A 12692-nucleotide genomic window follows, 5' to 3' on the forward strand; every position below is an offset into this window, starting at 1 on the left:
TTTTAAAATGTTTTTTCTAAAAGTTAAACTAAAATGAAAAAATAAAAATAAAAGCTAATTTAAAATATAAATAAATACTGCAATAGTATTTAAATAACACAACAGAATGACTATGGAATATTTTCAACTTAATGTTTTTAGAGGAAGTGATGGCTGCATGTGGCTGATGGCAGTAAAATTTGAATGTCAAATCCAGACACAATTATGACACTGATGAAATTCATTCGGCGGTCTTTCAAATCATTGTTCAACAACAAAGATAAGCTTTGGATAAAAGAGACGTATGTAGTCAAACTATCTGATTTATGGTCGTGATTTACTAAGGGCAGACCCAAAGAACCCTGAAAAAAATATATCATGTTTCTTGAGCACCAAATGAGCATATTACAGTGATTTTTGAAGGGTCATGTGACACTGAAGACTGGAATAATTCAGCTTTGTCATTACAGGAATAAATATATTAAAACAGATATTTCAAATAGTAATATTATTTCACAATATCACTGTTTTTACCGTATTTTTAATTAGCTAAATAAATGCAGCATTGGTGAGCGTAAGAGACTTCTTTCAAAAACAGTAAAAAATATTTTTGAACTTTTATATATGCAGTACAAAAATATGTCATATTAGAATGGCAATGACTTGAAGCAAACATTGACTGTAAAATAATTCTACCCTCTAAAAATGAAAACATAAGTTTTTTATTAATAGTGGTACCAAATTTACAACCTGCGGTGGTGGTACGTTTCATTGCACTTTCTTTAAATGGATGGAAACAAAAATGTTGTTAACCACATGACAAAACAATGATTTCAGACCCAAAGTGTTCGGATTGACCATTTGCATTTGCAAAAGAAGAAACTTGACATTTGTGTTGTGTCTCGGGACAGGGAGGGGCCGGCTGCTGACCACAGTAGGCGTTGTCTTAGGAACAGATGTGCTCTAGACAATAGATATTGAATAGGGAATTATTTTATAAAACACAAGCACATCAAACACAAGAGAAGCAGCAGCGTGGACTGACCCACTATCATTCTTTAATCAGACCCACCCATGTCTAGATCTGCAGGTTACTATATAGTAGCAGAGGATCCTTCTGCCTGGCACACATCTTTTATTTCAAAACCCTTTTAGGTGTGAACACTGGAGGAGTATGTGGTTATTCGGTGATTTCAGATAGTGTCTGAAGCTCAACTGAAACTCAAAGATAAAGTTTTAGTATATTAGTTTTTATTTGAACTAATTTCAAATAAAGGCTCATAGGCACAGGGCTGTGAAAACCCAAAAGGTATGGGTTGGTTAATGTCAGTGCAGTTAACTCAAATGGTAAACATAACCTCTGGGTCAAAAACAACAACAATATGGACTACAGATGTTTGCTAAGTTCATTACAGTGTCCACTTGGTAAATGAACACTCATATTGACATATTGATGGAGTAAAGGTATGACAAACTAGTTTATGATAAAAGCTCTGTCTGGGTTCAGAAATGGTTTTAAATTTAACTTTAGACTTTGTGCCAAGTCTTTCCATAAGAATAGATAAACATTGTGCAAACAGGATAAGACCAGCCTTCCTAAATAGCAGCTGAACCTTCATACTAACTGACCAGACCAGAACAGAACAACAGAGCTTCAACTTCCAGCTCAACTGGTTTAAATAATGTAAACTAGAAGAGGTGTGCAATAAAAATATTTCACAACTTAAAATATGCAAACAAATATTTATTAAAATATATCATTTGAAGTAAAGACAGGCACTTAAAAAAAATAACTTTAAAATGGTAGGCTAGGCTACTATTTGAGAACAGAAAAAAAAAAAAAAAATCCATAGAAAAGGCCCAAATAAATGAAACAACTTAAAACTTAACCGGCAACCTTGAAGCAAAACGTTAGTGGTATTTCCAATGCTATACTGCTATTTCCAGTCAACATCAATCATAGATAGATAGATAGATAGATAGATAGATAGATAGATAGATAGATAGATAGATAGATAGATAGATGGAATCGATGCATTTGTAATGGTTTATTCCTTGCTTTTACTTACTAATTTTTTTGCTATAGCATAGATCACATTAAGATATAAAAAATCAGAAAGTATTAACCAACATGATACTGAGAGGCAATCGTGAGCGCGCGTCGTGCCCCCGCGGTGAGTGGAATGGAAAAGTTAGTGTGGACTGTGGAGAGAGTGAGTGAGAGCCGGATCTATCCGTCGCCATTACTGACTGGAATGAGAGGGGAGGGGATGGCTCTCCGATTGCACGCATACCACTCTTACTGCTAAAAGACTGAAAACAACCACTTTCGTGAAAATTTGCCGATTATTCCAACCGCCCACGGGAAACACAACAAAACTGGAATTTGTTTCGGAATCGCATCCGTTGAAATTAAAGCAAATAGTTGGAATGCCTCCTCCTATCTGTGGTGTCGGGAGCTGGGAGCGACCATGTTAGGTAGGGGAATGCACACGGAGTATGTGACTTTCTAGCACGCTTTTTGTCGTTTGCTTTACTGAATATGGTTAAATGTGTGATTGTTTTTTCTATGTGTAGGCGATAGTTGTGTACCTTTATGTAAATGCACAGATTTGTCTGTCTCGTCTACAGTGTGTTGTGTCGGTGTCACACTTAACTAGCTCTGGCTAACTGGGAAGCTAGCAAGCAAAGGAGGCATCTAATGCCTTGTTAGGAGCAAGGCCGTGTCGATGCGAAAACAAATAAGCATATTAACACACATTAAACTGACCTAAATCGACTTGTTATTTAATATAACAAGCGCGCGTGTGTGTAATTAATTTGCTGCGATAAAACTACTCTGACCTGAAAATCAAATCCTGGGATTTAAATGCTGTGAATACTGGGTCGAGGTGTTTCGAAGTAAATGATACACAAATTCTTGCCAATTTGGACCCCCCATTCAGTTTGTTGTCATAGCAATCATTATGAATAATTCACTCGACTAGTTCTGGGAATCGTCGCGTCCACATCTGATCGCAGTGTGGCTCGCGACTCGCCGTAACAATAGCGCTGCTGCTCGCGTGCTGGTCGGAATTCCTTCTCACCTTCAGCAGATGCTTCTGTCTGCTTTAGTGCTACATCCTCGCGCGTGAAATACAGCCCGCAGACATTTACATACGCTTCTAGACACTGATGTCCAATGTTTCCGTGATTTAACGCTCGTGAGGTCCAGGCTTTGATGTCCCATAAATGCGGCCGTTATTTATGACATTTACAACACAAAGGGTTAATTCGGTTAAAATGATTGTTTTGTCATCATATACTCTCCATAACAAAAAAATGCAATTAAGATAATTTCAAAAATGAAGTCATGGACATATTTCATCAATTATTGATCCTTTGTCGAGTGAATCGATTTGTGAGCCGATTGTTCTTTTGAGTCGGTTCATTTCATTTGGTCAAACCGGTTTACAAGATAGTCTAAAAGATTCATTAGAGAATTTGTGCGAATCTAAATGTCCTTTAAAAGTCTTTCCTCCGGTTTCACAGACAAGGCTTCAGCCTAGTCCCAGACTAAAATGCATGTTTGAGCTGTTTTAACTGAAAGCAGCTTGCACTGACATATCTTAAAATATGTCAGTGACATTTTTGTCTCAAGATGCACACCAGTAATGTTTTTTTTTTCTACGGCATGTTTATAAAAGCTACTTAAATGCCATAATTGAACTAAGGCCTAATCCTGGCTTAATTTAAGTCCTGTCTGTGAAACCGAACCTTTATCCAGTAATGATAAATGACTGAAATGGTATGGGAATTCATTAGTTAAAAGTCTGTTTGACTATATTTCAACTGAGGAGCACAGAATGACAGCCTCCGTTATCATTCACTTTCATTATGTGGAAAAACGATGCAATGAAAGTGACTCAGGCTGTCATTCTGCCTAACATCTCTGTTTGTGTTCCACTGAAAAAAAGGAAGTCATACAGGCTTGGAATGGCAGGAGTAAATGATGACACAATTTTCATCAAAGCATCTCATACTCTTTTAAAATATTCACTTCTGGCTTTACATTGATTATATGCATATTCAGAATTGGTTCTAGTTATGCTATCAGTGCCAACACTGAATTTAATAGCATTTATAAAATAATTTCTAGCAGTTATTTTGTTTATCATGAACAGAATGCTCTTGAGTGTAGATTAGTTAATTTGTTGCCTTATTTCTACTGACAGAGGCATTTTATTTATCAGCACAAAGCTGCTGATGACAAGCATAGCTTTGCACATTTAAAAAAAAAAAAAAACAACAACACTGGGGTACATTCAGTAAAAGTGTATTCCACTGAATGAGCTTGTGCCACAGTATAACTACTCCTACTTATATTAAGATCAACCAATGCTTGAGCTAGTTGAACATTCATAGTACAGGAGCTTAATAAATCAGATTTGTGAAGTGGGTCATTGTGAAATTTTGGGATAGTTTTGTACCTAGAGAGGTTGTGGTTGTGTTTGCAGACTTTAACTGTAAAAAAGGGTATTAAAATGCAAATGCCTTATATTAGTATAAATGCAATAATATTACCATTATAAACAGCTCTGCCATGCTTAAATTTCAGGTGTCAATAATTATGTTGCTTATTATGCAAGGCAACAATTTTGGTTGTTTGTATTGCGATTGTGACTAGGTTGTCAACAAAGTTATCAAATGCAGAATATTAAATGATAAGTGTTCTGCTATTGGAAACTTTAAGCTTTATCTTATTGTTGACTAATTTAATATTTTTGTTTTGCAGGTAGGTGATAGGAGGGGAAAGAGCAGTCGTGCGGGACAGATGATCCAGATTAAAGCTACATCGGCTCATTCAAAGTGAGACATGGAAATGTGCCTGCACTAGCAAATGGAAGTACATGCTTGCATTGCCGGCATACTTTGCTTACTGTAACAAGCAATGAGAGGGGCAATATAATGGCCAAGAATAAGGAGCCCCGTCCGACATACGCTGTCAGTGTCGTTGGGCTCTCAGGCACTGAGAAAGAGAAGGGCAACTGTGGTGTAGGTAAATCCTGCCTATGCAACAGATATGTACACCCCAGTGCGGACTGCTACTACTCAGAGCACACTTCTGTGTTGAGCACAATTGACTTTGGAGGGCGTGTGGTGAATAACGATCACTTCTTATACTGGGGTGAAGTATTACATCGAGGGGATGATGGCCTTGAGTGTAGAATCCAGGTCATCGAGCAGACTGAGTTCATCGATGACCAGACCTTCTTGCCTCATCGGAGCACAAACCTGCAGCCTTACTCGAAACGGGCTGCAAATACCAAGCTTCAGTCTGCCGAGAAGCTGATGTACATTTGCACAGACCAGCTTGGGTTGGAGCAGGATTTTGATCAGAAGCAGATGCCTGATGGCAAGCTCAACATCGATGGCTTTGTATTGTGTATTGATATAAGCAAAGGGTGCAATAGAAAATTTGATGACCAGATGAAATTTGTCCACAGTCTTTATTCTCAAATTTCCAAGGCGAAAAAACCCATAATCATTGCTGCAACGAAATGTGACGAATGTGTCGAGCAATATCTGAGGGAGGTTCAGACGTTTGTTACAGGTAAAAAGAATCTCATGTTGGTGGAAACATCAGCTCGATCTTCTGTGAACGTGGAACTTTGTTTCAATGCTCTGACACAGCAGATGGACAAAACCCGAGGTAAACCCAAAATCATCTCTTATTTGGAAGCATACAAATCCCAGAGACAATTAGTAGCTTCTGTCTCAGACAAGTTTGAAAAGCTCATTGTTCAAACTGTCCGAGATTATCACACAAGCTGGAAAATTGTCAGCAATAAGTTGAAAAGCCATCCAGACTATGAAGAGTACATCAACTTAGAAGGCACCAAAAAGGCCAGAAACATCTTTTCAAAGCACATAGGACAGCTTAGACAAGAGCATATCAAGAGGCGGCGTGAGGATTATCTTACCAGTCTGCCAAAAATTCTTAATAAGTTGCTTAACAACCTGGAGGAAATTGAGACGCTGAGTTGGACTGAGGCTCAGAGCCTTATGAAGAGCAGGCCTGAGTTTCAGTACTGTTTCATTGAGTTAGAACAAACACCATGGTATGAGACCGACCACCTCGATAAAACCGACGACAGAAGAGTGCCCTTCGATATCCTCAAAACCATGGAAGGAGAGAGAATCTATCAAAACCACGTCCAGCATTTGATATCTGAGAAGAGGCGGTTTGAGATGAAGGAGAAATTCAAGAAGACTCTGGAGCGAGTGCATTTCATTAGCCCCGGCCAACCGTGGGAGGAGGTCATGTGCTTTGTCATGGAGGATGAGGGGTACAAGTACATCACTGAATCAGATCGCAGGGATGTTTACAGTCGGCATCAGCAGGAAATAGTTGAAAGGGCCAAAGAGGAGTTTCAGGAAATGCTTTTTGAGCACGCAGAGCTGTTCTATGACCTCGATTTGAATGCGACCCCAAGCTGTGACAAAATGAGTGAGATTCATGCCGTACTTAATGAGGAACCTAGATACAGAGCTCTCCAGAAACTCGCCACAGACAGGGAGTCACTTTTACTGAAACACATTGGGTTTGTCTATCACCCCACAAAAGAAACATGCCTCAGCGGCACGGCTTGCATCGATCTCAAAGTCGAGCAAATCCTCGCCAACAGGCTAGTTCAGCTGGATCACGGCCGCTCGAATATCTACTACAACAGTGCCAACATTGATAAGGTTAACCTGTGTCTCTTAGGCAGAGAAGGATTGGCACAGGAGCTCGCAAATGAAATCCGAGCTCAGTCCACTGATGATGAATACACCCTTGATGGGAAAATCTATGAATTAGACCTTTTGCCTGTGGATGTCAATTCTGGCATGCTTTTGAACCATTCCTGGATATCGACTTTCAAGCCCCATGGGTTCTTTTGTGTCTTCAGCTCTATAGAGTCGCTTAATTACATTGGTGACCGCATAAGCCGGATACGAGCTGAGATTGCCCAGAGCAGAAGGGATAGGTATAGCCAGCCAGTGCCATTCATTCTCATTTTAGCAAATCAGCGCGACAGTATTTGCAAAAACATGCCTATTTTAAGGCATCAGGGCCAACAGCTTGCAAATAAGTTACAGTGCACTTTTGTAGATATACCCACCGGCACTTTTCCCAGGAAGTTTAATGAGTCTCAGATAAAACAGGCCCTCAGAGCTGTGTTGGAGGGATTGAAGCACAATTTCGACATGATGAACCCCATGCCCTCAATTAAAGATCTGTCTGAGACAGATTTACGGATAGTCATGTGTGCCATGTGTGGAGATCCATTTAGCGTGGATCTCATTCTCTCACCGTTCCTGGACTCACATTCCTGCAGCGCCGGACAGCCCGGGCAGTGCAACACGCTGATCCTTGACAAAATAATCGGCGACAGTCGCAGACGCATACAGGTCACTGTGCTCTCCTACCACTCCTCCATTGGAATCAGAAAAGACGAATTGGTGCATGGGTACATTCTTGTTTACTCAGCAAAACGAAAGTCTTCCATGGCTATGCTGAGGGCGTTCCTGGCTGAGGTCCAGGATGTCATTCCAGTTCAAATGGTGGCCATTACGGACAGCCAGGCAGACTTCTTTGAGAATGATGCGATAAAAGAGCTGATGACTGAAGGAGAGCACATTGCCACAGAAATTACTGCTAAGTTCACCGCTCTCTACTCGTTGTCCCAGTATCACAGGCAGACAGAAGTTTTCACGCCATTTTTCAACGAGGTCCTCGAGAAGAAGAGCAACATCGAAAGCTCCTTCATGTTCGACAACAGCAGGGACGGAACAGGCACCGGTGAAGATGTCTTCCCGCAGTCACCTCATAGCCATTCGCCTGCCTACCAATACTACCCTGACTCTGAGGATGATGGGGAGGGACCGCCACCTTACAGCCCGATAGGCGATGATGTGCAGCTGCTGCCTAATCCTAGTGAACGGAAGTACAGAATCGACCTAGAAGGAAATGAGTACCCGGTTCACAGCACACCTCTTGGTGATCACGAGCGTAACCACAAAGTGCCTCCCCCAGTAAAACCCAAGCCTAATGTGTTGCCCAAACCCAATGTTAAGAAGCTGGACCCCAACCTTCTGAGGACCATTGAGGCTGGAATGAGGAACTCCAGGAGGACGCGAAGTCCAATGATGGGTCACGGTGATGACCTTGAAGCATCCGACAACTATGCAGAGCCGGCCGACACTCTTCTCAAATTCAAAGGCTTTAGTGATGACATATATGCAGTACCGGAAGACGCGCACAGTAGATCTGGCAAGATCCGCAACTCGTTTGGTGGACTCGCTCTGCACGGGGATGAGGAGAACGGCTTTGACTCCATGTCTAAGTCTCAGGGTGGCAGAAGGCCTTCTAAGTATAAACATCGTTCTAAGATCCTCTTCAGCAAGACAAAAGCCTATCAAAGACGAGTGCACTCAGATGTCAGTGACGATGAGTCGGGGCCTGCAACGCAGAAGAAGAAGAAAGGAAGGGGTAACCGAGGAAGTGAAGAAGATCCACTTCTCTCACCTGTGGATCCTTGGAAAGGAGGGATAGACAATCCAGCCATCACATCTGACCCAGAGCAGGATGATAAGAAAACGAAGAAAAAGAAAGCACCAAAGATCAAGGAACCCAAAAAGGTGAGCTGGTATTTATTTATTTTTTATTTATGTACTCAATTATTATTTAAAACTCAAAGGATTTTGAATCATATAGGATTAGGTACCACATCGACTAATATTTTTTATTTAATTGTTTGTGTCGATATTGTGTATTTAATTGCGCATGCTCGTTTCTCTTATTTTAAAATTTAGATGCCTTTGCTGGCATTTAAAGCTCAAAGCTAATCTTTAAAAACAATTATAATTTAATAAAACTTTTAAATCTTTAGTAAATCTCCAAAATGAATATACATTTTTAATACTGTACATTATAATGTTGTGTTCTTCAATTCAGATTCAAATGAGTAAGTTTAGGTTTTAGTATTTAATTTAATTTAGGATATTTTTAGTTTAATTATTTTAACAAAATAGCATAGCATTGTAATATTATTTGCCAGAATTGTCATATCTGTGCATCCTTTAAAATAAAGATGTTATATTATTTCTATGATTCTTATTAAGAAGATGATTGTAGAAAATAATTTCCAACATTCTCCTATTTAAATGCTAACAGCAGGCACATTGAAACGTGATTGTCATCAGTTTGCATTGTAGTGATCATAGAATCTAATGTGTTATCTTTTCTCAACAGGCAAAGACAATAAAGACCACAAAGCCATTGTACCCACCAACTCGTAGAAATTGGGAGAGCAACTATTTTGGGGTGCCTCTTCAGAACTTGGTCACTCCTGATAGGCCCATACCTTTGTTTATTGAGAAGTGTGTTGAATACATTGAGCGAACTGGTAAGTTTCCTGTTTTTCTAAAGCTGAATAACCAAATAGCATCTGAAAATGTGTAAAACTCTCTTGTCGGTTCTCCATTTGAAGGCTGTGAGTTTGCAAGAATGAAGTGATATATTTTAGTAATTTTTGTTCTTGGCATTTTTCATTTAGTAGATTGCAGTTTTAGTAACATGTACTAAAAATGGGTCCTTCCTGGTCCTGAGGTGCTTTACTGAAAATTGTACATTTGTGCGTTTCACATTGCATACTTTGTGAGCCTGATAGTCTATATTTTAAAGCACAGGAAATTCTGTATTCAGTTCAAATACCATCAATGAGTAAATGAATGAAATCCATTACTCTGAGATAATACATTATGACACAACAGGAAGTTGATGGGCAGGGGAGGAGGGAAGTCAGTCTGGTAAATGATTGAATGGATTTTTATGGCACGTGTTATGATGATCAAATTTTTCCCAGAGCACTTTGTTCAGTTAGATTGTGGTTTGCATTTTCATGGACTCTGCAAATGATGTGTAAACACTGAGGCCCAGCATATATCATAGCCACGGGGTGGGTTTAACATAATTTCTGGACATGCTTAGCATTTTTGGACTCTAACAAAGTCTGCTTCATATGCTTAAAGCAGTGATAGAGGCCCTTTTACTGTGGCTGTTTGTTTGGTTTCAACATGCCCTTCAGTAGCTTGTTCTGTAACTGTGGTCAATGGAAACTTTGACTAACACGGCTGTCAATAAACCCAGCCGACCCGTAATATAGCTTGAGGTTTCATTAGCGAGTAGGTGACACCCACATACTGTCGTTCAGGTTGTGGCTATAGGTCAGTGAAACTCATGCATGGATGACATGTATTGATGTGGTTTCTTAAGGAAATTATTAAGCTGCTTTTTGTGGTTGTGGTTTTTATGGTGAGTACTGGAAGTGGGCAAAGTGTCTGTGGTTTGTAATACTAGACCAATTTGCTGGTTGAACTGGTTTTGATTTGTGTATGTGTGGCCGTACACCCGTAAAACCTATATATGATGATCCGAAACACTGTTTTTTTATTTTATTCTGCTGATCTCATGTTTAGATCTCACATAGTGCTGTGTGCACTGTTAATGTGCAGGACTATTGATTTGTTGTGGTGAGTGGCTTGATTTTTTTTTTTGTGACATGCAAGTTTGTGGACTATAGGTAAACATTTAGCACTATCATTTAGCTTTACAAATTAATGTATTTTTAAAAACAATTATAAAGGCACAATATTCAAATTTCTAAAATTCTAAGTCAATTAGGCTTAGTTATTTAATGTCATTGCTGATGGCCGATGAATGGATGCTATGAAAATTATACACAATTTTGTCTAAAAAAACTAAAAGACAAAAAATGTAAATGAGGCATTTTAAATGATTCAGATGACAACACAACATGTACACTATTAAAAGTGTTTTAGCGGTGGATGATATTAAAATTTCACAAATAAACCAATTAATTATTTTCATGTTATGGTCGACAACAGATAAATGGATGATATTAAAAATCTATACAGTTTTGTCTAAAACCTAAAATCAGGCATTTAATAAATGCTACAAGTGAATTTAGGCATCACTACATTATAATGTACAGTATGAAAAATAAATAAAGATTAAGATTACATTTAACGGTGAATCATTAGTGTTTTTTTAAAGATTAGCTTTAAGTGATTGTTAGATGCTGGTAAAGGTAATCTAAATGTAGAAAAAGATAAATGAAATTTAACTTGAGAGGAGCATTTTACTAAATATATGCTTTTTATTACATATTCATTGTTTACTTAAGCTGTTCTTTAATATTTAATAATTGTATAAATCCGTCAGGAAAACAAGTTTTTATCAAATGTTTAAACTGTAAATGTTTATATTAAAAAAAGGGGGTGTGAACATTATTACATCATTAAAAAGTTATTATAATAACATTATTATAAAAACTGCCTTCTGTGCAATTTAAATGTTTGCATACAAATCAATTGTTCATTTTTAATAAATTATTATTATTTTTTTTCCTTGAGAAAAATAGACATGTACTGTGCCTGATATATATCCAAATGAATCAATATCGAAAAGAATTTAATTGAAATCAGAATTGGATCGAATCACAAGCTTGTGAATCAAATCGTGAAATTTGTGTCTGTCCTGCCCTATAAATGAGCATGAAAAATGATGTCTAATAACAACCAATATATGAACAATATTGACCAATACTGATTTAAAAATATTAGAATATAGTAAATATTCATTATTAATAGTCAGTATTAATATTAAATATTTATTTTATTTGTGCTGTCACTTTAAAATCAAGCCGTATTGTCTGTGGTTGAATCTGGGCCTTTTTTGGTTTCCAGTGGAATGAGATGAGATGGCACATTGTGCCCGTGGCTGCATCTGAGCATCGCAGGGCTCTGTTTAAGAGCTTTTTGAAAGCATCTTGCTTCACAGAGCTGTGCAGATGAAAAGGTTCATCAAACACCCTGCCCCCCAAGCCAAACGCTCACTCCCTCCCATTTATGCCCCTCTATCTCGCTCAGTACTGCATTGTGAAACCCAGAGGAAATTATAGCCTAATACTTGACTCTATTTTTTTTTTTTTTTCCTGTGGTCAAAAAAGTAGTCCAACAATCCACTCCTCCAAACATGGTGTATGCACACACACAGTCCTTTATTTCTCGCGGCCCATCATTTCTGAAAACCAAGAGCCTGTGGCGTTAAAAACTGTATGGAGAAAATGGACTTTATGGATGTTTCCTAATTGACTTTCATGGCTCATTTAGGCCTGGATGCTTCATTTATTCATCAGAAGAAAACCCCCATTGTCATTTCCTCCTTGCAGGGCTTCACAGTAATAACCTCTTCTGTGTAAAATGTTATGGATGTTTAGATATTTACATGAGACACTAACCATAAAATAAACCATGAACTTGACAGACACTGTATAATCAGAAAAACATTGTTGCATCAGTTCCCAGCAAATATGTATGGAAGCTTGTTTCCGCCACAGAATAAAACATTTTAAAAGATAATTGCGACTTTTTATCTCACAATTGCGAGTTTACATCTCGCAATTCTGACTTTATTTCTCAGAATTGCGAGATATAAAGTCAGAATTGCGTGAAATAAAGTCGCAGTTGCGTGTTATAAAGTCAGAATTGCGAGATATAAAGTCAGAATTGCGTGTTATAAAGTCAGAATTCTGACTTTTTTTCTCGCAATTGCGACGTTATATCACGCAATTGCGACTTTATATCTCGCAATTCTGACATCTTTT

The 12692-nt window shown here is 38.4% G+C and overlaps 1 protein-coding gene across 1 annotated transcript in view; it reads left to right on the plus strand.

The window, feature by feature from the left end:
- The first annotated feature begins 2194 nt into the window (after positions 1-2194).
- arhgap5 (Rho GTPase activating protein 5) overlaps positions 2195-12692 on the plus strand; it is a 33358-nt gene continuing 22860 nt past the window's right edge. Inside the window, exons 1-3 of the mRNA XM_079852943.1 lie at positions 2195-2457; positions 4754-8643; positions 9257-9410. Of these exons, the coding sequence (XP_079709069.1) occupies positions 4927-8643; positions 9257-9410 (3871 nt within the window). The 5' untranslated portion in view covers positions 2195-2457; positions 4754-4926. The remainder of the gene's footprint in view (positions 2458-4753; positions 8644-9256; positions 9411-12692) is intronic.

This window comes from Squalius cephalus (assembly GCF_949319135.1).
Source record: "Squalius cephalus genome assembly, chromosome: 20".
Classification (NCBI taxonomy): domain Eukaryota; kingdom Metazoa; phylum Chordata; class Actinopteri; order Cypriniformes; family Leuciscidae; genus Squalius; species Squalius cephalus.